Raw genomic sequence first — 26,076 nt, 5'->3', positions numbered from 1 at the left:
TGTGTACAAAATAGCTGCCCAAGGCCTGCCCAAAGTGCGTAGCAAGATGGCTGCCCAGTGGGGAGACTTGCCTAAATATTCTTTGTTTGCTCATGCTCTACTTGCATACAGGCCTCATACTGCTCAGCTGTGCCATCAGAGTATGACGCCGTGTTAGAGATTGTTGTGGGGTCTGACCTGGATGGCGATGGGGATGAGACGGTGCTCCGGATGTTCATACACCAGACACAGAGGGGCAGCTATGTGCTGCCGTTGGTTCCGGATAACGTTTGTAGGGATGCTGTCCATTATGGCATAGTCCACCAGATAGACATTACCTGCCTGCAAATTGAGAGAAATCACAAATGGATGAATGAGTGCATGATAAGTGCTACTTCTTAATGTAATTCAGAAATAATGAATGTGTTTAGTGGGGACACGTGACCAAGCTGACAGACCCCCAAAACAAACTTTTTTATGCTGCTAATCCTTGTGTAGACCTGCAGACCTGCTCATGTAAAGACCAACGAGTCTCCCACTGCGAGTCAACTGAGCTACTGAAAAGGCTAAATGTAACATCTCCTATGAAAACTGTACTGTAAGTTATTGGCAGCTATTGTAAATTATTGTACTGTTATTGATGAAATGTTGATGGAAAGAGCAACCAAATGCTACCCAAGCTGGAACAGCTCTACATCTCTTGATCCAAGGATCTCTTGATACATCTCTTCAAGAGCACAGCTCTAACAACTCTAAGCACCCTAACATGGATAACTTCCACTTGTCATGCCCGTCTTTACTCATGCTACCTAGTCACTGAATCAAATTAGTTCTTAGTGCTTACTCCAAGGTTTCCTAATTTACTTGGCCTCCAGATAATGTTTAATGTGTAATAAATCTTTCCTAATTTACTTGGCCTCCAGATAATGTTTAATGTGTAATAAATCTTTCCTAATTTACTTGGCCTCCAGATAATGTTTAATGTGTAATAAATCTTTCCTAATTTACTTGGCCTCCAGATAATGTTTAATGTGTAATAAATCTTTTCTTCCTATTGAGCACCATGTACAATGTTGCTAAAAAATGAGCCCACTGGTTATTTGGCACCAGCGCTCAAGGTCTGATCCCTTAATTTGGCCATTCTCAGACACTGAGACTAAACTTCCTGTTTGGTTGTCTTCAGCAGCACATTGAAAAGGAGAAACAATTAAACATTCAGGGCAAAAATATCTTGCGGAAATGGAAGGAGACATACTTTTGTACAAGGGCCTTCTCAATACAGAAATATAATGCACTTCTACCAATACAGGGAATTTGGTATTTTTTGACAGATAAGTAAATCTGACTTAAGCCGTTACAGATTGTTATTGTCATTCAAATGTACCCCCTGCCAAAATTCAAAGCATAGCAGAACGTTTAATCTTATACCTGCCAATACATAACCTATATTTGAGAGGAATTTTGCTGCCAAACTCTAGGGCCTGCAGCACAAGCAAAGCCAGATAATAAGCAGCACCTTCATCTCTTTCTCCAGTGTGGTGTTGGGTTTCAGAGAGGCCTGCACCATATCTCCAGTGACACGGAAGTTAGAGGGTAACTCCCGGATCTGCGTTATCATTCTTGGATTGCATCCATTCAAGAACTGATACCCAAAAAACCAGTCCTCCCTCCAGTGATCCATGGTGTACTCTGGGAAGGGAAAGCAAATAGAACATGGAAGAGGCAATCTCATGTACTTGCAGGAAAAGGCTAAACAGCTTCCATACCTTACTCAGTACAAAAGGTTCAAGATGTTGTATGACATACCAGCTATGGGACTCCTCAGCTTCCAAAATATGCGCTTGAAATCATCAAGGTCATTCCAAGACTTTCCAAATTTAATAGCCAGCTTCTTCAGTGACAGTTCAAGAAGCCTACAAAAGAGAATGAAGGGTAAAGCTAGAGGCGTAAATTAAAGCAAGTGTGCAGAATTCATTTAATTTACGGCATGTCAACAATGGAAGAACAGTTTAGGCAGTTTCAGCATTTGAGTCCACAGAAGGACTCCTCCCTTACGCATAATGCAGTGATCCCTCAAAGTCACTACGCTTCTCGTTGTCAAATCGAACATCCTGTGGAAGATCAGCCTCTGATTTTGCATCGATGCATTTCGGAATCCCTGAGGCCCACATCTGCCATCTGAAATGTAGTCAGACATGCACAGATACAGATAAAAATACAAACATGCTCATCCAATGTGTCTAAAAAAGTAAACAGTAAAAAGTGACCAACTTTCAGAACTTGTTTTCAATCAGATTACATTTGTACAGAAATGTATTTTGATTTATTTGTAGAACAAGGTGGGGCAAGATGAGGGATGACCTGTATGCCTTCTGTCTCTCCTGAAGTTCCGCTTTTCTGTGAGTCAACATTTGAGGCAAAGAGTCGTCTGTCAGCCTCTTAGCTGTAAGAGGAATTAAGAGAGTTTGGAGAAAGTGTACGTGCAGACTAATGAGTGTGAGAAAAAGGGAAGAGAGATAGACAAGCAGTGAGTGGTTAGAAGGCACAGGAAATTAAACCCTTTCTGGTTGCATTATGACCAGAATGTTTGTGAAGGGGAAACTACTTCAGCTCTGACCTGTGCCTTCACGGAGCTCCACTTTCACATCCCCCACTAGCCAGCGGTAGCAGGGGAAGATCAGCACATCTCCCCCCGCCGGTGCCTCTACTGTTACGTAACGACAGAACCAATTATCCTCAATGAAATACCGCTGCTTCTCTAGACGCACCAGGAGCAACTGCCCCAGTGAGGCTGAAGTCGTGACGGTGTACTGATCCACCTAAGTTAGAGGTGAGGAGAGGGAAAAAAGTGGTAAGTGGTCTTGTTACACTGAAGACGGCTTGACGCCGAAACGCATCTGTAGTCAAGGGCATGGTGCAATAAATCCTTTTATAAGTAACATGCGGTTAGAGAGAGAATGCGGTTTCCTCCACTTCGAGAAGAAAAAAATGATGTCTGCAACTGAGCGGAACTCTTAGCACATTGACTTATTGACACACATGAGTATAGGGTGAGCTCACTCAAGCACTTACAGCACCACGACAGAAGTCCAACCCGGGGTTATCGAGAACAGTCTTCTCACTCTCTCCTTTTTCTCCCACCAGAGTGATGTATATGTAGTTGTTGGTCCCAGAGTACTCAGAGGTACCTGTTGCCACAGTCACTTTGTAATCCATCTGCACATGAAAGAAATGTCTCCTGACTTGTCCACAAATAAGCACACAAGTTATCAGACATTCCTATCTCAGTGAAAAGGTAACCTCTCCCACAGCAACATTAGGCTGGGTGAACCCAGCCTGATCTGCCGGCGACTTCTTTTTCGCCCTGCGGCTCAATCTTAAAAGATTGAGCTTGGTCTGGTGAAAGCCATACTACAGCAACATGACACTGTTCAACAACGCAACATTAACAAAAAGGAATTGTCCACAAATAACAAACAATGTTATCTGATACATTGACTGCATGGAAAGTATTTGGACAGTAAGTGAATGTCCGTCAAATCCGCTGGTAGATGAAAGTATCTATATACCTGCAGGGGAGGGCCTGTCCCTCCCCCAAACACACACGCACACACACACACACTCACACACACACACATGCACACACACACACTCACACACACACACATGCACACACACACACACACACACACACACACACACACACATACACACACACCAAGTTTCTGGTGAAAGCCAAACTACAGCAACGTGACACTGTTCAACAACGCAACATTGACAAAAAGGAATTGTCCACAAATAACAAACAATGTTATCTGATACATTGACTGCATAGAAAGTATTTGGACAGTAAGTGAATGTCCGTCAAATCCGCTGGTAGATGAAAGTATCTATATACCTGCAGGGGAGGGCCTGTCCCTCACCTGAACCCTCCCCCAAACACACACACACACACACATGCACACACACGCACACGACACACACACACACACACACACACACACACACACACATACACACACCAAGTGAAGAAGTATCGAAAGTTCTAACTTCCATGACATGATACATTCATACACACAAAATAACTTCCATTACATCATATACTCATTGTTGAAAAAGGATCTCCAGTTAAGTGTTTTAGACATAGGCATAGACAAAGACATATCTCTGGGAAACACGATGAAAAGGTGACCTCTCCCTCACAGTAACCTTGTAATTGTCAAACTGCAATGGAATTACCCTAAGAAAGAAATTGAAACTTTTACAGAGATCATCATTTCAGTTTCAAAGCTATTAGCCATGGAAAGCTGGCATTTTATGGAAACGTGATTCTTTCTCTCTTTTCTCTTTGTAAACATGCACACACACAAATATGTGTGCTCAGAGAAGCCGATTCATGTAGGCTATTCACTGCTTTGCGTGTCTGTGTGTTTGTGTGTCTGTGGATGTCATTAGTTACAGAAGAGATGAAAAAAAAATGCAAATGTGTTTGCCAAGGGTGATGTAGAGTTCTGTCCATGCAAATCTGCTATACATAAGACTTCCAACATCTACACAAAAACATGTTCATGTTTGTGCATGTCAATAACACATTGAAACACAGTATACTAGCACTATTCACTATTAAAACTATTCTTGTTTGACTTTCTTCCCTTCATTTCCTTATGAAATGGATAATTCATCAACACACAGACAAAACTGTCTGAAAAGTTACACATAACTTACTTGCCTTCTGGGTCTGTTTTTCTTCCTTCCTCTTTCTCTCACGTATTTGCTTTTGCAAATATACTTTGCCCTATAATCTGTCTCAGATGTCTCGTATGTTTCCAAAACTACAACTTTGCCTCACACACTTCCCTCTCAGGTTATCTGCTCTCCGCAAAACAGGCTCCTCCGAGTGTTCTCCCTCTCTCTCGGTGAAGCGTGTTTACTTAAGTCCCCTCCCTGTGAGAGAGGAAGTGAGGCAGCTACGCACCAGCCCAGCTCTCACTTATATGGTTGACATCACACTTTTGAAGCTAATGGCTCAGTTAGCCCTTAGCATTCTTGGAACATTTACAATTTATTTATAAATTCAATTGTATTTATTTATACAACAAGCCTCAATGCTTCACCATTCGGAGTGAGTTTTATCATTTCACTCTCTGCCCAGAAACACTTGTTTTAATGATTTAAATAACTTATGAATGCTCATTTACAAACAATACCAGAAAAAAAAAAGCTGGTGGCAGCTGTTCAAATTCCTTCAGATTTCCAGTAACCATTTAAATCATATATTGTTAAGGATACACAAGCTCGTTTGTGTGTGTTTTTGTTTGTATATGATATAGCCTAACTATCACACATTTGTGACCTGTAACTAAAATCAGAGGGGTCATTCCACGTCAGTTCAACCAGGGCCCACGCACTTAGGTCTCAAAACATTTTGAAAAAATGACCAGGTGTACCTATGTTACCCAGGAGACACACTGTAAAATTACTCTTATGTAAGATACATACTTTCCAAGATACAGCCAGTTTCACAGGGGGAGGGGGTGTCGATTTTGTTCGGCCTCTTTTTTTTGTCAAAGTTCACAAGCCCACAGCGCAAGAACTAAACCATGTAGGAGGCTCAAATTTTGAATGCTGGTACATAAATAGGAATAGTATGTAGCAAAATAGTCACGTTTGGTCTGGATAATCCTGCATGGTCATAGCTGTCCCTCAAAGTTGATACAATTTTTTGGCTGGGCTCTGTTTAAGCCTTCAGAAGACATATTTGTACTCAACATAGGCTCTTGATTTATTTCCTTACTGAGATAAGTAGAAACACTCTCACAAAAAGCAATGAACAGAAAATAAATCCCTTCAGGGTCTGAACAGCAGACCTCACAAGTCTGAAAAATCATTTTGTTATCATTTTCAGAGCACCCAAACACCTTGTGGGAATATACAAAGATTTTTAAATATGTTTTTTCTTTATTCTCCATGATCCCTTCTTTTTGAAAACACCAATTTGACTTGTCTTATGCAAATCTTTCTTTTTTATTTTCCACCCTGAACATGGGCAAAATGCCCCATTGACATCAATATGTTTTATATAGTCACCACACTGCCACCTGTGGTTATATAGAGTAACCTGTGGTAGCTCTATACAAACACATACTATTACATACAACACATACACATACTATTCCTATTTATGTACCAGCATGCAAAATTTGAGCCTCCTACATGGTTTAGTTCTTGCGCTGTGGGCTTGTGAACTTTGACAAAAAAAAGAGGCCGAACAAAATCGACACCCCCTCCCCTGTGAAACTGGCTGTATCTTGGAAAGTATTGATCTTACATAAGAGTAATTTTACAGTGTGTCTCCTGGGTAACATAGGTACACCTGGTCATTTTTTCAGAATTTCTTGAGTCCTAAGTGCGTGGGCCCTGGTTGAATTGACGTGGAATGACCCAGAGCATTAATTCAATGTTGTAGTACTGTATGTGTATCCAACGAGAAAACTGTAAACAGTATGCACAGAGATCAGAGCGCAAATTAAAGTGAGACGTTTTAAGAACAAACAAGAGCATTCGATGATACAACAACAATGATCTAATTCTACCAGAGGAAGAGATTCATTGATTAATTGTTGTAGCCCTAGTGCTCATAAGTTTACACATCTTGACAGAATTTGTGTTCTTACTTACCCCTTTGTCAGGGGAATCCCTTTACCTCAGGCGTTACTGCTCTATTGGGCTTATGATAGGCCTACTCTATTCAGGTGTTAGTCAGGATCAGGAAGGACTAATAAACAGTATGAAAATGTGCTTATAAAACAAGTTCATTCTTTCACCATAACACTTCCTGCTCCACATGCTAATACAACCTGAGCTATGATATCCTGTTCCACTTGTATAGGCCTCTGACACTGAAAGCCTTGCAGAGTTGACACAGATGTGTTTAGACACATCATTACTCATTTACAGTTTTTTCTGATTGCTTAAGCACATTTTTTGTAACTATGGCTTTTTTTGCAAAACTCTACACACAAATGGCAAAACCTCTCACCCAATCAGCAAAACATTGTAGTTCTCTTGCAAAAGCTAACACACTTTGCTTAACTCTTCACAACTTTGTAAAAATGGTGTTTTCGTATCTAACAGTAAACACAAGCCATCACAATAGTAAGCACACAATGTGCCAACAACACACTGATGGTATGAATAAAAAACACATCTGGCTTTTGCTTTCTCTGTGCACAAGGTAGACTATGTCAGTTTGAGGTCATACTTTTGTCATAGTTCTGTAAACATACAGGGATCCCAACTTCAAGTACTAGTGTTTACAGTATTTACACACATCAAAACAAACACAAGTGTGTTTTTCCAAGTCAAAACACAAAATAGCATTTCACTGAGACAAAACAAATCAGTCTACATCGGGTCGTCTCTCTCAAAATTTTGTCTACATCACATGCAATGTCCTAGTCCAAGGCACCGGGGAAAATATATTCTGGAATGCCGTATCCAGGCCACTGCAGTTGTTGTGTTGGTGTGTCTTTATTATTATTATTATTATTACTATTATTATTATTATTATTATTATTACTATTACTATAGTATTATTACTATATCATTGCCATTGAGCAAAAAAAAAAAAAACAGCACCATACATAGGCCTACCCAAAAACGAAATGATCATGAGATAGGATAAGAGACCTGCTGACCATCTGGCATACCGGGCATTTTCTCGGTGGGCCGGCTTACCTTTTGGGCCGATAGAATTAAATTCTTATTTGTTAATGTTATTTTAAAACACGCATTGGCAACAATCGGCCCAAATCAAGTACAGTCAGCGGCCTATTGGTTCAATTTATATACTGACACTAGACTGGCCCAATAACAACTGTTATCACGCTCCACCTCTCCCACATTGGCTCAGAGCCAAAACTCAGTGAGCAGTACGCACGCCAAAATGGATTTATAAAATGCATTCAGGTTGTCAGCAACAGTTTGAACTTCAGAGGTAGGCCTAAGCAAACATAGTCTATTACATGGCAGAGGGACAGTGATCAGGGGATTGTATAGCGCGCAAACATAATTAACGGGCTCACAGAGTAATTTGACACACCAGTCAAATGGCACAGCATGTTACTTTAACATTGTTTGTATTGCTAACATTGCTCCTTAACGTGGTCACATTTCTAGCTGAACCGTCCATATAAACATGAAATACATTGGCTAGGACCACCATGTCATTGGCTATCATATAACATAATATTGAAATTATTTGACTAAGGGTTCCCCTGCTAAAGATGAGTGAAAATACATTATTTTAAGTCATCTTCATGCAAAAGGCAACTGAAAGATTTACATAAAACACTGAGAGACATCAATTTGAAATGAGCTCACGGAGAGTGGTAAATTTCCAATGAAAAGGCCTGTGTACCACTCTGTAGAAGCATTGTCCTGTTCCCCTAAGCTTATGCATTTGCATGCACGCCAAAAAGTAAGGCCACTGGACAGTTAAAAACAAACAGGTAGCCTAAACATGCAAAAGAGGAAAACATGACCAACGTTAGAGACGTAGGCCTACTCAAAGAACACCATTGATCAGAACTGATGACAGGGAAGTACCAAGAACCCAAGGCCGAATTTCAAGACCCAGTATGCTATATAGCATATTGCTAAGGAGGATATACATTGCAGCTAGAGGGTAGGGAAAAGGGGGAGGAGGGCATTTTTGATTAAATTTAAGTGAGACATAGTTAGATTAATCTGACAATGTTATTCTACTACACATATTTTACATGAACACGATTGTCATGTATTGATTCCCAAGAGTCCAAGCTTTCAAATGATGTATATTAAGAACCACTGCACTAGACAGTGGCAGTCCAAAGTCCATTTTTGTTTAAACCTAGCATAGTTAATCACTAAAATGGCTCCTCCCTCACCACCAACCCCCTAGCCTGGTTGACACCAGACCCTTCTTAATTGTAATTCAGAGTGAGTTTGGGAAAGGTTAATTGACTTACGACCTCTAATTTCAATTCAATTTAATTGTGCTTATAGAGCGCCAAAACATGTATCATGGCGCTTTACAGAGTGTAGACAATCAGAGAAAAAACAGAAAAGAAGGCCCATGGGTAACAGGGGCGAGGAAAAACTCACTAGAATTGGAGATACATATAGAAAGAAACCTCGAGCAGATCCACGACTCAAGGGCCTGACCCATCTGCCTAGGGTTAAATACAGGACAGTAAGGTCTGTATACATGACAAATGCATATGATAGTCAGGTGTAGAGAATAGGACATGGTGTTTAAAGCCACCTGAGGTGAAAGTTACAAGAGGTAGGATGATTACATATCCGGTATGATAATGCATTAATCCTGATTTAGTGTCAGAAAGTTCAAATAGTCCAGCGTTGGAATTGTCCAGGGGAAAGGAGTTGTCAGGGCATGTGGTGGGTCTGCAGTACGGGCCAGGAATCCGGGCAGAGTTGTCATAGGTGGGTGATGGGTCGCTAGGCTGTACGGGCCAGGAATCCAGGTAGGGGGGCTCTGCCTTCTACTGTAGTCTTTGAGATTCTTGGAATTACAAGAAGGCCAGTATTCAGTGATCGTAGCGGTCTGGATGGGTTATATGGACTATAGGAGATCTTTAATATATTCTGGTGCCTAGCCATTAATGGCTTTGTATGTTAGAAGTAATATTTTGAAGTCAATGCGACTTTTAACAGGCTTTTTTTAGTTCTAGTGAGTGTGCGAGCAGCTGCATTTTGTATAAGCTGTAAGCTCTTTAGACAGGTGTTATTGCAGCCAGCGCATAGAGCATTGCAATAATCAATCCTTGAGGTGACAAAAGCATGGATTAATTTCTCAGCGTCTGGTAACGATAAAGACTTCCTTATCTTTGAAATGTTCCTTAAATGCAGTGTTGGGCAAGTTACTTCAAAAGACTACTGAGAATTGTACCGGTACTGAAATTGTATTGGTAATGCCTTACATGACTGCATTACAGCAAAAAGCAATGCATTACTGTAATTACATTACTTTTTTAATGCATTACTCCCAACACTGCTTAAATGATAAAATGAAGTGTTGGTAATCTGTTTTATGTGATTATTTAGTGATAGGTCTTGGTCAATTGTAACTCCTAAATTTTTAACACTTGTGGATGAGGATAGTTGAAGATCAGTAAATGTAGCCTGTGATGGGGATAGGATATCACTCATCTTTTTAGGACCTAAAACCATGACATCTGTTTTATCGTATACCTCCAGCAGGGGTGTAACTAACAGTGAAATTAAACTGGTGCATTAAACTCTTACCAAATTGTTTCAGAAGTGTAGCAATCTCGTAAACGAAGGTTTTAAATGCAGTTGTTTACTCAGTTCCAAAGAAATACACGTCCATGCCGGATAAGTGATTGTATTTGCCATCCACGTCCATGCCAGATTAATGATATGTATTTAGGCTGTTAATTTCTCCTTAATGTTACAGGCCAAATATATATCAGGGATATACTTCCTTCACCTTATAATAGGATATGTATTATGCATTGTATGGATTTGTGTATCTGTGTGTCTGCTGCTGTGTGGCGGCAGTCTTCTTGGTGTTGATAGTTTAATGATCAAGTGTGTTTGAATTTCCTTCCTGCTACATTCCAGTGGGTAGAAATTCACCTTGTCTAGATAACAATTATATTTCCTCATTAGAAGCATACCTGATGGTGATGATATTTAGGCACATCAAGTTCGTCTCTTTACTCAACACATACCCCTAAACAATGTGAAGGCCTCGGTGTTCCCAGGCTAACCGTTTATCATAAACAGCATACCTTACCGAATACAAGGATATAATGCATGCCTCTGTAAAATAAACAGTTCCCGAATAATCAGTACTTGTGAAGGTCTCTTTAATTGGCAAACTGATTTAGTCTGAAGTCTTAGTCTTGTGTCAAAATGAATGTCCTAATGTAATGTAAGAATATAGCATTATGTCCTTATATGTCTGAGGCACATAGGATGCAAGGATGACCCAATTTACATGCTATAGCAGATCTGAGACATCTTAGTATGAATCAGGATTTGGGGGTAAGCAAGGCCACTAAAAGTATTCTTAGATGCTTTCTGTTAATAACTGATCAAATGCACATTTTATCAGATGCACTGTTTATGCCCTTTTAAGTTCTATATATGCTTTCAACTTTATGTCCTTCACCTTCTGGAACTTTTATTTGCTATTATTTGCTTGTATTTATTTTTGTGAATCACCTTGCTTAGATGAAAATGACATACTCAACTAGATGTTTCTGATATTCAAAACATGTTCATGTTCCACCTTGAGATTACGTAAAACTGGTAAAATGGGTAAAAAGGCCCTTGCCCCCGATGTGACCAGGAAAAGACAGACACACACTTGCACATGTTGTTTCAGTGTTACGGAGTTAAGTATGAAAAGAAAACCGTGGATGAACAGACTGAAAAGATTCTTTTTTTTTTTTAAAGAAACTGAACTGTGCCAAGAAAAAAAAAAAAACAACAACTACTGAATCATGAGCCTACAATGTTTATTTTGCGTAACAAAATAAGAATAAAAAACAGACAATACAGAATATTGATAAAGCTGGAGGAAAACATTACACATAGGCTCCATCAGAGCATGCATGACATCGGCCGTTAAAGCAAACATCTGTTTGGCCTTTCAACTATCCATGTAAGATACATGTGAGACCCTCTCCATACGCCTTCTTGTCCCACTGCCCATTGATGGCTGCAATATCCCTTTGTTATTTTTGTCGTCTACCAGTGTCTCAGTATTTCTTTAGATGGTCAGCGTTCGTTAGGTCTAACTTTTCACATTGTGTTTTTTCTGATTCAGCCTGATTTTGGGAAAGCATTACATGTCATCACTGCAACAGACCCCCCCCCATTATCATCAATGTACATGATAGTGTCATCATTTCCATAACAGACAGTAGATGTAACAAGCGCTTCTCATTAATATCACTGATTCATCCAGCACTTTCACTTTGGATGGGGTGAAGAGAAAGGACGTTTTATTCCACTGACACTGGAACAGAATGAGAGTAGACAGACACCTTTCGATCCTGATGAAAGTATTACACATTTCTGGCGTCCTACTGAGATCCTGGTTCATCCGAGCCTAAGGGTTGGGTGGAGAGGAACGGTGGTGTTCCTCATCGTCGGGAGGGCAGTCCACAAAATCTGCCAGCATCGACGCCATGGCCTCATCATCCAGCTGCGGAGAGATCACAGAGACGAAATATTGTAAGGACCCTAAAGAGAGAAATGTGTTCAGGCTATGAACACCAAACTCTATTTACATGACACTTAAATATGTGAAAAGTACATACACTGGATATATGCAATGACGAGATGGAACTCATGACCAGTTAGCCTATAGCTTCCTTTTAGCTTGTGGATTATAAATGTGCTATGAAAGTAAAAGTGACTTGGCAGTGGCACTCTACCTTTTTCTTCTCGCCGCTTTGTTCCATGACCTCTTCCTCCAGGTCATCCAACTTCCGCTTGGTTCCTCTCGACTCCTCTCCCTCCTTTTCCTCGCCCTCCTCTGCATCCTCTTTTTTGGGTGCTTCTTCCAGGTCTTGCAATCTCATTTCCGGTCCAGGGGCTCCGACATCACTACAACTGGCCAGCTCTTCCTGTTCTGGTCCGGACTGCTGCTGCTGCTGAAGCTCTTCTAGATCCCTGACCTCGGACACGACCCCCTGGATCTGCTCTACGGCACCTGCTTCCTGGGATGACACAGCCTCCTGTAGGGCTTCTTTCTGATCCCATGACCTGATCTCCTGAGTGTCCATCTCCAATCCGATGGTCCCCTCACCCTGGGCCGGCCCTTCCATCTCAGGCCCCATGGTCTGGCCTCCATCCCGCTCGCTCTGTGGCGCAGAGGAGGACGAGACGCCTTCCACCCTCTCTGTCGCTCCTCTCTGGTCCTTCTCCTCCAAGCTCCCTCCTTCCTTAACGTTGCCTCCATCCTCCTCTTCGCAGACGCCAGTCTTCTCCTCCACGCGGTCTCCTCCTTCACCTTGGAGTCCGTCTCTGTCCAAGCTAAATAACTCCATCCTCCGCTCTTCCTCGGGTCTGATCACCTCTCCTTCCTCCCTCTCCATCATACCCTGCTCACCCTCGCCCTCCAGTGGTGGGATGTCTTCCACTCCCTCTTCCTCCTCTTCCTCAATATCTTCTCCATCCTCCTCCTCCTCATCATAATCTCCATAGTCTTCGCCGTCGAAGTACTCCTCATCCTCTTCCTCAGGGAAATCACTGCCTTCCTCCTCTTCCTCATCTAGTCCCTCCTCCTCTTCCTCATCTCCCAGCTCATCTTCATCCTCTATCTCCTCATCCTCCTCGTCTTCCTCATCGGTGCTGTTAATATTGATGACCGTCTGCTCTTCTTCGCTGGCTAGGTTTTGCTGCTGCTGCCTGACGGCCAACGGGTTCATGTGGTTGTGCATGTGAACGCCCAGAGACACTCCCAGCTGGGATGGTGACGGCGAGGGCTGCATCAGCATCTGCTGCAGCTGAGCTCCGGGCAGTGACTCCCCCAGGCTCACAGGGGGCGCTGGTACGAGGGGGGTGGACGAGCTCAGAGGAGGCACCAAAGGCACCAGCGGGTTTGCCTGGCCACCAGGGAAGGAACTGCTTGTGCTGGGGGTGGCAGGCAAGACCTGGTGGGGGAGAGATGTAGGTGTGGGGAGCTCACTGGCTAGCGGAGTATCTCCAGAACTGACAGCCTCGGTCCCGGTCACTGTTGGAACTGTGGGGGGGCACGGTCCCGCTGTGGGAGCCTGGGCAGGTGGGCCAGAGTTGGTGGTCATGGTTGGAGCGTTAGACACGGCGCCATCTTGCCTCATCTGCTCAAGCATGCCTGGGGGCACAATAACGACACTGTCGTCCGAGTCGCTCTCCAGAGAGATCTCCACGTCCTCGGGCTCCTCTTTGTCGTAGCGAATGAAGATGTGACGCTGGGCCTCAGGAGCTCCCAGACCCGCCAGGTCAGCCGGCTGCGAGGGTGACAACAGCAGATCGCCCGGCATACTGGGGATGGTCGGAGGCAGCACCGGAGCAGCGAGGGACAGGTGGTTCTCCAAGGACCCCAGCAAGGTAGCCGGACCCAGGGAGAGGGGGTGGCGTGGTGGGAATGGAGGGCCTGGAGCGGAGCCAGCCAGGAGGTTCGGAAGGGCCAAGACGGGATTCTGGGAGGGCGGAAGGACCGGCGCGGCTGAGGTAGGCTTGAGGGCGAGGGGCGGCAGCGGGAGAGAGATGGAGGGGGTGCGAGGGTGGAGCAAGCAGTTGCATATGGTCAAAGCCTCCGCACAGAACGAGGACACCTGCAAAACCAGAAAAACCTACTGCACATGAGGCAACAACCCACAAGTTACAGCAAGTCAGCTCTATTTATGAAATATCTTTACCCACAAGTTGCCTTTTCTGTTTGTAGGATAGCCGTACTATATGCATAGGTGTGTCTGCCAATGTAGATGTGTCAGTCTCTGTCTAGCATTGAGTGCACTGGCTGAAAAACGAATGTGTCTCACTGAACAGATATTCACTCCAAACAACCAAGCAAGTCTTTAAGCTACATTAGTGTGGTCGCATGAAAACTACGGATGTCTACAAATAACCAATCTGATCATTATCAAGCTAACCTCCAGATGCAGTGGGTTGATCTTTATAGCTCAAATTTTGAGTAATAAAGTAGGCTACATGGTAAAATGTACGATACAACTGTAAGATGATGGATGGGGCTGATCCTCAAAATTATATAAAAGGTGCCAGAATAATCATTGTAAGATTTATGATAATAGTACATCATGACCTAGGAAATCATAATTAAATTAAATTGTGAGATTCTTAATGATTGTTTACCTTTAGTTTTACCAGTGAATTATGTAGGCTGTCAAACCCAGCTCTTACACCAGTCAAACATAACCTCAAAACTCCATTGAGTTTTGAGGTTATGTTTTCATCATACAGAGGCAAAGAGTTTCCATCATACAGAGGCACAGAGTTTCCATCATACAGAGGCACAGAGTTTCCATCATACAGAGGCAAAACTGATGATTAAAACACCCACACATAAGACCCAGGTTACGAGAATACAAGGGCCAATGAAGTGACATGAGGCGAGCCTGACCTTCAAACTGCGGTCTCGGCGTCCATGGCTGAATAAGGACACAGCACAGGCGAGTGGGGGTGGCCAGCGCGGACAGGGCACCAGCAGCAGGGCCAGCAGGAGGCGGTAGAGCTCACGGCGTGGGGCAGGACTTCCATACTGACCATTCAACTCCACGTCACACAACTGTTGCTGCTGCTGTAGCCGAACACACAGGGGGACTACTATGTCCTGCAATCTCTGAGTATGACAAAGAAGGGGAAAAAAGATGAACACATAGCACATAACCATTACCCAATCCTTCCACCGGAGACACAGTGACATGAAGAGGAAGCTTAAAATGTTAACTGATTAACTGGTTAATTAATAGTTAACTAATTAACCAACTTCCATTGTCTGTCTCCAGAGTGACTGTAGGAAAACTACTGCACAGAACCAAGTGCTAGATAAAACTTAATTGGGGAAATATTAATATCTGCACCATTTCTTTGCACAAAAATATAAGGACAGTTGAACCACACTCCTAAGTGCTAAATGAAAAGGCCCATTTTCACAGGTTCAAGTTCTTCACTGCTACTGCAGAAACCATTTTTGTAGCTCCTTGATGGCATACTAATCTGAAAACACCTATTAAAGAAAAAATGCTTGTCCATAGCCTAAGAAGTACTGGTTGGGTCTAGCAGAGATCTTTATCAGTTAACTGCCTGGATGCAATGCAAGCACTGTGCAACAACTTCACCTCCACTTTAACAAATGGTACACTATCGTTCAGAAAAATGCATGATGGCTCAGGAGTTGGCTGTTGTCTGCTCTGCAGCATTTCAAAAGTTCAGTATCTCCAGCAGGCAGAGGGTTAGCAAACTTCAGCAAATTTATTTTAGCCCCACACCCATGGACAAATATTCACATAACAAACCTTATGTAGCTCATCTTTCAGAAGAGTCCCACTGTTGAGAATAATATGTCTCAGAACTGCAAGGAAGTAATTTATAAATATTAATTTAATTGGTTACAATTCTTCTGAAGCAATATATGTAACACTCAATTTGTCCTCTGGGCAAGGGCCAAACCTCTCAGTGCAGATAGGCAGGTGTCTTGATTGGCCAACGAATCTCCCTTCCGCTGTGTGGTCATCGTCCCTGCCTCTCCCAGACCTAAACCCTTCGTCCGTCGAGGCCCTGCTTTAGCAGGGGCGACCATGTCAGATCCTACTGAAGGCCCGACCTTAAGCTGGTTGTGGCATAAGGACAAACACAAACACACATCACTGAAGATGCACTTAAAAAAAAAAAAAAAAACAGTAAACAGCATTTTAACACATACATGACATTATAAACATTTAAAGACTCTTCTGTTTACCTTGCACATAGTCTGTACAGAGTAATGTTGTGTACATGTTTGGTTATTGTTATTACAAAGTCTTGACATTATTGTTGCCATCATCATCATCATCATCATGTTCAATGTAGTCTTTTAGTTTTGACTTTGTTTTAGACTTATTTTTTTAATGTTAATGAAATGATTACTGATACTGTTGTAAATCATTTTGGACTGAGGCGTCTGTCAAGTAACAAACATAAATTAATTAGGCTCACCTTGATGGCCTCTGCCCCTGGTGTGAGGTCACCCATCAGATGGGTGAAAATGAGCTCTGAGTGGGTGGGACTTCCTTGTAGAACACATGCTGATGCCCCTCCCACTCGTACCCACAGCTCTAATGTGCGGTAGAGGCACACACGCACAGCACTATGCGCAAGAACAAAAACAGTAGTGTTGGAGTGCAACCACACATTATCCCCTAAGGTTATGTTCAGACTAGGCTTCTGTTGGCCAAGGCACTTTTTTGATTCTGAAAAAACACTGGCAACAAAGTTAAAGGGGTCTTTTGCTGCCATAACAATGTGTACCAAACAAGAGTAAATGGTAGCTAAGATGCTCGTTTTTCAAGCGACTGCAATAAAAACATGCGCTGACTAGAAAATTTGGGACACGTCCAGTTTAACTCCATAAATTAATATGGTGATACATTTTAAATCTCGTATAGCTCATTGTGCTTAAAGCCGATCGTAATAAGTTTCTCCACCGTTACGGTCTCCTTTTCTGCTGGTTACGAATGTCTCATTACTCAGCTTGTAATTGTTCAGCTGTCAAAATAAAAACGTTTGATGTGGGATGCCTTTTTCTGAGAAGCTGAACCACTGTCAACTTCAAAAAGACACTCTGAGCTTCAGAAAGAAACGCCAGCGACAGCATTAAAAAAAAAAAAAAAAAAAAAAACTGAGGACTTTTTACTCCATATGATGATAATGTAAAACGGATACTGGTAGCTTCAAAAAGGAAGCCTAGTCTGAACGTAGCCTTGCAAAACAAGTTAATTTAAATGACTTGAGTCCAGTTTTTCCTCTGGATTTATTTCAGACTGGGTATAGAATCACAGCCCTGTACCATCTCATTAACTAGCATAGAAAACACACATTTCCTAATAAATACACTTTTATTTCCATTTCCTATCAGACACGAGTTCCTTGATGGATGGAACACTGATTTAATACATTCAGTGAAAAATGAAAAGACAAGAGTGTGCTTTCTGTGAACTGGCCAAATGGTTATTAAACATGTTAATTTTATGGTCTGTTACCTGTATGCTCTCTGTTGGCCAATACTGGCCTCTGGTGGTGGAGTCCATGATGACAACGACTGAGAAAACAGTCTGGTCAGCACACTGCTGTACTGTGCCAGGCCCCCTCCAACACTGCCATTACCACATACACAGAAGGACAACGTCAATGCTAAATTCAATTGCAATTATTTAGCGATTTAAATTACTAAATGCCTTTTAAGCAGCTAATGCGCTCAGAAGACATTTTGGCAATGCCTGCTGGCAGTTATTTCAATCATTAAAGATCTCCCCTTCTTGGGTGAGCTGTGGTGCAGCTGGCTACAGCGTCCATACCACATTCGGGTCCAAGTGCTCACAGGCACCCAGATCAAATCTGAATCCCCAACATATACTACCAGAGGTGGGACAAAGTCACTGTTTGGCAAGTCACAAGTAAGTCTCAAGTCTTAACGCTGAAGTCCAAGTCAAGTCCCAAGTCAAGAGAGATGTCTCAAGTAAGTCCAAGTGGAGTCTCACCAAAGCTAAGTCGAGTCCAAGTCCTTATTTTTTTCCGAGTCCTAAACAAGTCTGTATACTTTCAATATCATTCTTATGAATATATCATCTTTACAAATTGAAAAAGTTTTTAAAGCACTTAAAAAAAAATCACAAGCCCAAAGACAAACAAAGTATCCTTTGTTCTCTTACTGAGGAAAAACAAAAGTGAATACTGGTTTTGAATTTAACGAGTTTGCTAACTGGCAATTCCATGTCCAATGTTCAAACAGTCACGCTACAACTTTAATTGAGTGAGGGGTGAGGTAGGCTGTGAGGTGTGTGTGTGTGGATGACTATTTTGGTGAGTGAATAGCTTTTACAGTGTGTCATAATGTTTCCGTAAATCATATTAAGAACTAATATTTAAAAAATAATAATAATAAAAAAACATGTTTAATGTTGGCAAATTTGGCAATGGAAAACAGTAGGCCACACAACACAAATGAGCAGGGAGAGGAGTAACAGGAGAACTGTCATGTTAAATTTCCCATCATTAAGATCAAATTAACAGTCATCCTTCCTGCTCTAAACTTACAGGCCTACATAAGACACTTGTCTAACAGACAATAAAACAGAATAGTGCATGTGTGGCTGTGTGAGTGCATAAATAACATCTATGTGAAACGTATGGCCTCTTACGAATATTATGAATGAAATATGCATTTTGGAGGCAATCCGTGGTGTGATTGACTTTAGCCCATTAATTGCGTTAGTTGTGCGCTATTCCCCACACTCACCCGCTCCAGTAGGGTGACGTGCAGCTATCCCCTGCCCCCCCTCCTTCTAACCTCTGTGAGTGAGACCTTCTCTGCAGCAAGCACACTGTATAATATTGGGCCCCCACTCCCCACACAGTAACATATGATTGACTTGACGTGCAAATGAGCGATGGAAAACCGGCTGGAGTAAACGAAAGCTAACAAATACTCCGTTTACCCCCTCTGCGAGCTCATAATGTCATCAAGGCCATAGCCTAGTCAATACCAGATGAATAAACATTTATTTACCTTCACCTTCCTTACTATTTATTTTGCAAAACGCTGATATGGGTGTACAATTTTAAACGCCATCAGTCATTGATGATGATTCTGTGATAGTTTCGATTAGCTCCGTGGACGAATGAAATTGTTTAGGCTATCGAACCACATCACAAGATCAGAGGATCCATCACAATATCAGAGGATCCACTTAGTCAGACGACAATGGGAGGATGATCAGTGAGTGATGTTCATCCCTTTTCCTTTCTCATACTAGATAGGAAACCCTGCATTCCATGCAAAATAACGCTGAGTTGCTAGCCTGGCTAGCGCCACCACTTCTCAATGAGACGTGGTCTGGGAACCAAACGTTCATTTTCTCGTATTTGAAAAAAATGCCCAGATCCGTTTATTGGGTGCCACGGATGTCTATCAAATGCGTCCGTGCATAGCTCATCATCGTCTTGCTTTCCCCCCTGTTCTCTGATTGGTTCCCTATCTCAGGCGAAAATTTGCTCCATGGTCTCCAGGCCTTAGCAGCGTGAATCAAATCGTTAACGATGAACTTTATATGGGCAGAAAACAAATGTTTTTATAAGAAAGAAATAATTTTACCCATGCCGCAAGTCATTACAAGTCATCACAAGTCAAAGGGGCAAAGTCTGAGTCAAGTCTCAATACCATGGAAGTCCAAGTCGAATTGCAAGTCATTTCTAATTTTGTCAAGTCGAGTCCGAAGTCATCAAAATTAAGTCTGACTCGAGTCCCAAGTCATGCGAGTCGAGTCCACACCCCTGACTACTACTAGCTTGTCTATTATAAGAGTTGACTACTTTAATTTAAAAACGATATTTAAAGTAATTATGTTACTCACACATTGATAAGCGTAGACAGGACGTCCACAGTGTCACTATGTACAGAAGGCAAGACCAGCAGTTTCAGGCAGCCATCACCTGTGAGGTTCTGACAAGGAAAACAAACATGAGAAATCCTTCATCCATAATAAGCGGAAACCTGTAAGCTAAATGGCCACCGCTGTGAGTAGAGAATGTATACTGAATGAGAAAGACACTCACAATGCTCTTGTTGCTCACGCCCAGCGCTCGACACACAAAGTTAAGGATGTGCTGAACAGGTAGTCGGACGGGAGAGCCAGAGTCCACACTAGCAGACAACAAACAAACAAAGTAAACACCACATTTTACAGTAATCTTCTCATTCTTCTTCAGTATGACCAGCTGAGTTTATCTGTACTATACTGTAGGTACCTGAGTGTGTGTGTTTAAGAGCCAGGCACAGAGCCCTGAATCAGTACCTGAGTGTGTGTTTAAGAGCCAGGCACAGAGCCCTGAATCAGTACCTGAGTGTGTGTTTAAGAGCCAGGCACAGAGCCCTGTATCGGTGGCTGAGCTGGAGCATCAGGAGGGGGTCGATGTCATCAAGAGAAGGAAAAGGCAACTCCAGGCCTGGGCCCTCATACTGCACTACTCCCTCTATGAGGAAACATTACATGAGCTTCTGTCAGAGACACACTTACCGTCAGATAACAGTTCAGTAAAGGATTAGACTTAATTCAGGTCCAGGAATCCATTGTATTTTTGTGTGTAGTTTGTGTGTTTTGGAGCCAACTAACATTTCACTGCATTGAATGTATGTGACAAATAAAATCTGAATCTGATAAACAAATTATTATGTTTCTTGTTGTGGTGTCTATATTTTATGAAACCTTTCCAGGTATAGTAAACTTTTTAGAAAAAGCAATAATTCCAGAGACTGTAAATTTCATTTTAGAACAGCTAAAGGGGGGGTTGGAATGCACCTGGGCTGCTCTAAAAATCACTGCACTATTATCAATATTACGGCCTCTTAGGGCTTAAAGCTCAAATATATGCCAGAAAAGGACAGTTACAGTACAATCTTTCTTATAATGAATCTAAAGAGAAATCCTGTCTTTGTGTCCATATATTCATAGATACACCTTAGAAAGTGCATAAAGCATGCTTACCAGTCTCTGCTCCTTGGTAGAGCTGTGCAAGAATGCTGTTAGCGGTAGCTAGGAGGCAGTGAGTCTGATTGGTCCAGCTCTCTGCCCTGCGCCCGCCCCCACCTCTCTCCAGAACACCACCCAGGCAAGGCAAGCGACCATAACATTCACACGCCACCTTTGGATTAAGACAGAGTTTACAGTTTCAGAAAAAATAATTAGCTGAGTAAATATTCAGACGTTTCATGCAGCTGAATGAAATTATGGTGACCAACAAACCTCTTGCACTTTGGGATTGTCAGAATCCATTTTAGACAAGAAATAGGCTCCCAGTTTTTCCTGTTACAGTAAAACACATGCAGTTACAAATAAAATCCACAGACCATACATAACACCACATGGATATTTTTTTTTTATCAGAAAAGATTATCTGAAGTGACACAAAGTTTCTAATCACTCACCCTCAAAGACCCACAGGCACGAGGGTAGTAAGTCATACATGCCATCATACCCTCCATCGCCACCAGGTGGGACTATCAGACACAGGTAGATAAAGTAAGTAAGTAAAAATGGATGACAGAAAAAAAAAACACTTCAAATTTCAAAGTGGCAGCTTTGTTGAGCCATACAGGTAATCCACAACATTTCTTAACTTGTTTCACAGTGTAATATTTCAGAAATTGACATTTTCACAAATGTTGGATATAATATTAAGAGAAACTTTCTCAAGTTGGATTTGATATAGGGCGTCACTGTCATACCTGGAAAAAATGATTTCCCTTCCAACCCCATTTTGAGCCTTAATAGCAACATGGTAATAATACATAATACATTACATCTTCTATATGGGAGGCTGCATATACAATATTAGTCCTAGGCCTTCAAACATTGTGGTTTCTACAGGTCCTCTGCTAAACACCCAGCATTCTTGAAATAGTCAAGGTTTGAACAAAATCTGAGACGGTGCAGCAACAACCTTATCTAATTTGACACGGAATGACCCTAATATCTTCATGTGCATTTGTTGACCTGAAATTTTGTCTCAGTGTTAATAAAGTATTATATTACCGGACAAATAAATGATTGGTGCCATGTGGATAAAAAAATTAGTTTACAAGACCCTCAATATCACCAGGATAGGTATTAGGTAGACAAACTTTGTGCAAAATCTGAGACGGTGCAGCAAACATTTTCCTGGATTTTGTCTGATTTGACACAAAATGACCAAAGATCAATGTGGGAATTGCTCCGTTTATAGTCATTTTGTGTATAAAGTGCCAGTCATATTCATTCATACTGAGAACATGTTTGTCTTCCACCCTACAAAGTTTGGGCTGCCTACCAAAAATACTTTTCATTATATTAATGCCCAAACATTGCTTATCAGACAATTTGATTTTCAGGCTGTAAAACGGAGGTAACTTAAAAGGGCTGAAAATAATATGAAGAGAGTATTTGAATATTTTTGATGTTGACAAGGTTTGAACAAAATATGAGACGGTGCAGCAACTACTTTATCTGATTTGACCTGGAATGACCCTATTGCCATCTCCAAATGTCTCCTCAATACTGAAAAAGGTTAGCCTAGAAATCTAGACGCGCCCCTAGTGGCAGGGCTAGTCTAGCAACTCTCCGTTGGCTTGTGAGCTCCAGAAATCGAAACTAAATCAGGCCATTGAAATCGTGTATAGAGTCGTTAGGTGGGCTTAACATAATGATTGATGGCAGAGTTGCAACGGTTTGGCTTGAATTCCCTGCTACTTGAAAACAAATAAGATGGATGTTGCTGCTGGCGAACAGTGTGACACGAGTTAAGCTTTTATTATGTTGGAAAACATTTGAACTAGCCAACTAGCTCCGCTGGTGGGAAACGCATGGGACTCATAGCACTGCCGCTGTCCTATTGCGTGCAGAGGGAATTTGAAAGACAACTGATTATCCCGCCCCTCGGACTGAGCACTGCGAACGGTGAGTGCCCAGACCCTACATTTTAATGTGGGTCTGGCTCGCCAGGCTAGAAAAAGGTCACTAAACTCAAAAACTAGACAAAAAAAAAAAAAAGAAATCTACTTGAGCACACTTATTTACAAAAATGTCAGAATGTTTCCAGACATACCTCTGCCTTCAGACTAAGCAAGGAGGTCAGGATGCCCAGTATGCAGTTCAGTCCGATCTCCCTGGACAGTTCTGGGATCTGAGAGGAGTACTGCAGTAGGTCCTTTAGTACCATAACTGCCAGTTGAACTGAGGGTTGTGGGGCCTGTGACTAGAGTGAAGAGACAGAAGATAATCTGACTACACAAATTCCAATTAATTTGAATACCAATCAAACATGTGTTCATTAAACTCTATAGGCACTCCTAGGTTTGCATAACACCTGATCATATCAGTGCGTCTGCTCACCTGAATAACCTGCTGCACAGAACGTAACCATGACAGGCAATGCTGCTGGAACAGCTCGCTGGAGCCATCCTTCACCAGCACCGATAGGAGGCAGAGACCCTCAAATCTATCGTAAACACAAAGGGGTGTATTTAATGTGCCATTATCAAGTAAAATAAACAGTTGGATATTTACAAACTGCATGCTATATTATGTCAGACCATCAGGACAGTGCAGTGATCGTCTTACTTCCACATCATATAATGCAGAGTTCACCTTTCGGAGGAGCTCACCTGGTTTTGCTTGAGCCTAGACGTGCGTTGCTGAGTCCCACGAGACCACCAACCGCTGCACTATTCTGTAAGCATACATGGACCGTTTACCCCAATAACATTCATCAGAAAAGAGACAGCACTGACGACCAATTGCATCGAACAATGGAACATAATGATACTCTATTTAACCTAATTATGCAATTTCAACATCAGTAGGGGCGGTGGTAGTGTAGTGGTTAAGGAGCTGGGCTAGCGTTCAGTAGCTTGAAAGTTGTCGGTTCAATTCCCAGCTTCCACCGTTGTGCCCTTGAACAAGGCACTTAACCCCAAGTTGCTCCGGGGACAATGTGATCCCCCACTGTAATATAGCTGACATATGCAAGTCACTTTGGTTAAGAAGTGTCTGATAAAATGTAATGTGTTGTGCGGGCTTGTTAACTAGCCACGATATACAATATACGGCTAACGTTAACTGCGTCCATCCTTGTGAGTATGATGACAGATCAAACTGCGGAGGACCAAGAACACATTGATACAATCAATTATTCAAAACATCTTTACATGGCTACTCCAGGCTCATAGTAACTTAACAAAAGATCCAGGAACCCAAGAGTGGGGTCTACCTTTCCGCAAGCAAGGATAGCTAACGTTTTGTTAAATACAGTTTGCTATCATAGCTAACGTTAGCTGACGTTATGTTAACAGCGGGGTCACTGAGAGCACACTCGTGAAGCTATTTTACCTGCGTCGGGATCACGCCATGCTCCCGATAATTTGCCAAAAGTGAGGGCAAATATTCGGGTCGTTCTTCTTTCAAAACTGACACCAACCCCTCGGTCAGCCGCATACTGGCGGAGCCATGCAGCCAACCCGCCGTGGCCATCTTTGCTCTTCTGAACACAACTACTACGTCATTATCACTCGACGAAACAAAGTCCTCATGTGAAATCATGATCATTGTTGGCAGAGAATTTCTGTTATGAAATTTAGCTGACGCTTTTGTCCAAAGCGACTTTACTTACAGAATATGAACGTTAAAGTTTTTTTTTTAAGTTGTTAAGCCTGCATTAAGTGAATTAGTAATAATAACAATAATATAAATGTAATATCAAATTAATTAATTAGGTGTAAACTTGAAAGATCCACACGCAGAATAGGCTCATTCCACCAACTAGGAAACACCAGGGACAATCATAAGGGATGCGTCTCATTTGTCCATCTTCCCTCTCCCCTTTCTCCAGGGAAGAGGATGGAGAAATCAAGGAGTTGTATTTGTGCTTGTATTGTATTTGTGATTCCTGTGGGACTACAGATGTAAATTAGCCCAAGGCTAACTCTGGTGCAATGCATCAAATGTTTACATTTATGTTTTAATTGCACACTGTCCCTAGAAATTGAAATGGGATCCTGATCATTAAGTATAGCTGGAGACCGGGGCTGGTTGGAACAGGGGCAGGTTGAAACACTGTTAATATCCAGCGCCACCACTTCTCAATGAGACGTGGTCTGGGAACCAAACGTTCATTTTCTCGTATTTGAAAAAAATACCCAGATCCGTTTATTGGGTGCCACGGATGTCTATCAAATGCGTCTGTGCATCGCTCATCATCGTCTTGCTTTCCCCCGTTCTGTGATTGGTTCCCTATCTGAGGCAAACATTAGGGCGGTAGTTTCCAGGCTGCCTTACCAGCTTGAATCAAATCGCGCGCAAGGCAGCATGGGAACACGCAGGCTAGGCTACTAGAGCAGTGTTTCTCAAACTTTTTCAGACGGTGGACCACTTAACCAATAAAAAATGCATGGACCACCTAGCTAAAAAAAAATAGATTAGACCTACTTCAACAGTATATCAGCACAATAGGCCTACTCACTGAACCACCTTACTTATTGTATTTTCACTTTGCTTATTGTGTCAGAGGATTCATTTGATTTAAACTGGCATATCTTACATAGACAGTGTTGCAGAATTGTTTGGATTTACATACAAGTTGGTTCAATATTGCAAACAACTCATCTATATCATATTTTACCACGTCTGCTCGCGGACCACTTGGGATAGCTTGCGGACCACCAGTGGTCCCCGGACCACACTTTGAGAAACACTGTACTAGAGGGAGCTGCAACAAAATTCCAACACTAAACTGACGGCCTAATTGAGTAGAGTAAACTCACGTATGTAACTG

General features: G+C 42.1%; 2 protein-coding genes across 4 annotated transcripts in view; both read right to left on the bottom strand.

Moving 5' to 3' along the window:
- The window catches only part of alox12 (arachidonate 12-lipoxygenase), a gene marked incomplete in the record, with an annotated part of 12,628 nt that extends 7,744 nt beyond the window's left edge, over positions 1-4,884 (bottom strand). Inside the window, 8 exon segments of one of the 2 annotated variants that reach the window (XM_048236984.1) lie at positions 178-321; positions 1,496-1,668; positions 1,786-1,892; positions 2,035-2,157; positions 2,341-2,422; positions 2,597-2,798; positions 3,052-3,195; positions 4,705-4,884. In XM_048236984.1, coding sequence (XP_048092941.1) covers positions 178-321; positions 1,496-1,668; positions 1,786-1,892; positions 2,035-2,157; positions 2,341-2,422; positions 2,597-2,798; positions 3,052-3,195 — 975 coding nt within the window. 2 annotated transcript variants of the gene reach the window in all.
- A 6,624-nt stretch (positions 4,885-11,508) lies between these two features.
- On the bottom strand, positions 11,509-24,796 carry pelp1 (proline, glutamate and leucine rich protein 1). Of its 2 annotated transcripts, none has more exons than XM_048236975.1 (17): positions 24,636-24,796; positions 23,912-23,976; positions 23,640-23,745; positions 23,353-23,502; positions 21,698-21,769; positions 21,516-21,575; positions 21,258-21,414; positions 20,613-20,745; positions 20,329-20,416; positions 20,127-20,215; positions 17,757-17,870; positions 16,714-16,864; positions 16,189-16,348; positions 16,035-16,090; positions 15,140-15,358; positions 12,450-14,351; positions 11,509-12,217 (listed from the first exon to the last, which is right to left on the bottom strand). In XM_048236975.1, the coding sequence occupies exons 1-17, from the start codon at positions 24,774-24,776 to the stop codon at positions 12,122-12,124; spliced, it is 3,759 nt and encodes a 1,252-aa protein (XP_048092932.1). In that variant the 5' UTR covers positions 24,777-24,796; the 3' UTR covers positions 11,509-12,121. The 2 variants fall into 2 exon arrangements, with proteins under 2 accessions (XP_048092932.1, XP_048092933.1); XM_048236976.1 differs by having other exon boundaries at positions 12,450-14,333.
- Positions 24,797-26,076: the final 1,280 nt, after the last annotated feature.

This window comes from Alosa alosa, chromosome 24 (assembly GCF_017589495.1).
Source record: "Alosa alosa isolate M-15738 ecotype Scorff River chromosome 24, AALO_Geno_1.1, whole genome shotgun sequence".
NCBI lineage: Eukaryota > Metazoa > Chordata > Actinopteri > Clupeiformes > Clupeidae > Alosa > Alosa alosa.
Note: the sequence above shows the minus strand (reverse complement) of the source record. Positions and strands in the feature narration are given on the sequence as shown.

Bases quoted from the DNA above. Each gene is read 5' to 3' on its own strand.
- pelp1 (XM_048236975.1), bottom strand. From the start codon at position 24,776: ATGGCCACGGCGGGTTGGCTGCATGGCTCCGCCAGTATGCGGCTGACC. The intron at 23,746-23,911 runs GTGAGCTCCTCC...TGTTTACGATAG, and splicing joins CTAGGCTCAAGCAAAACCAG to ATTTGAGGGTCTCTGCCTCC. The intron at 20,417-20,612 runs GTACTGATTCAG...GTTGTCTGCTAG, and splicing joins GCTCTTAAACACACACTCAG to TGTGGACTCTGGCTCTCCCG.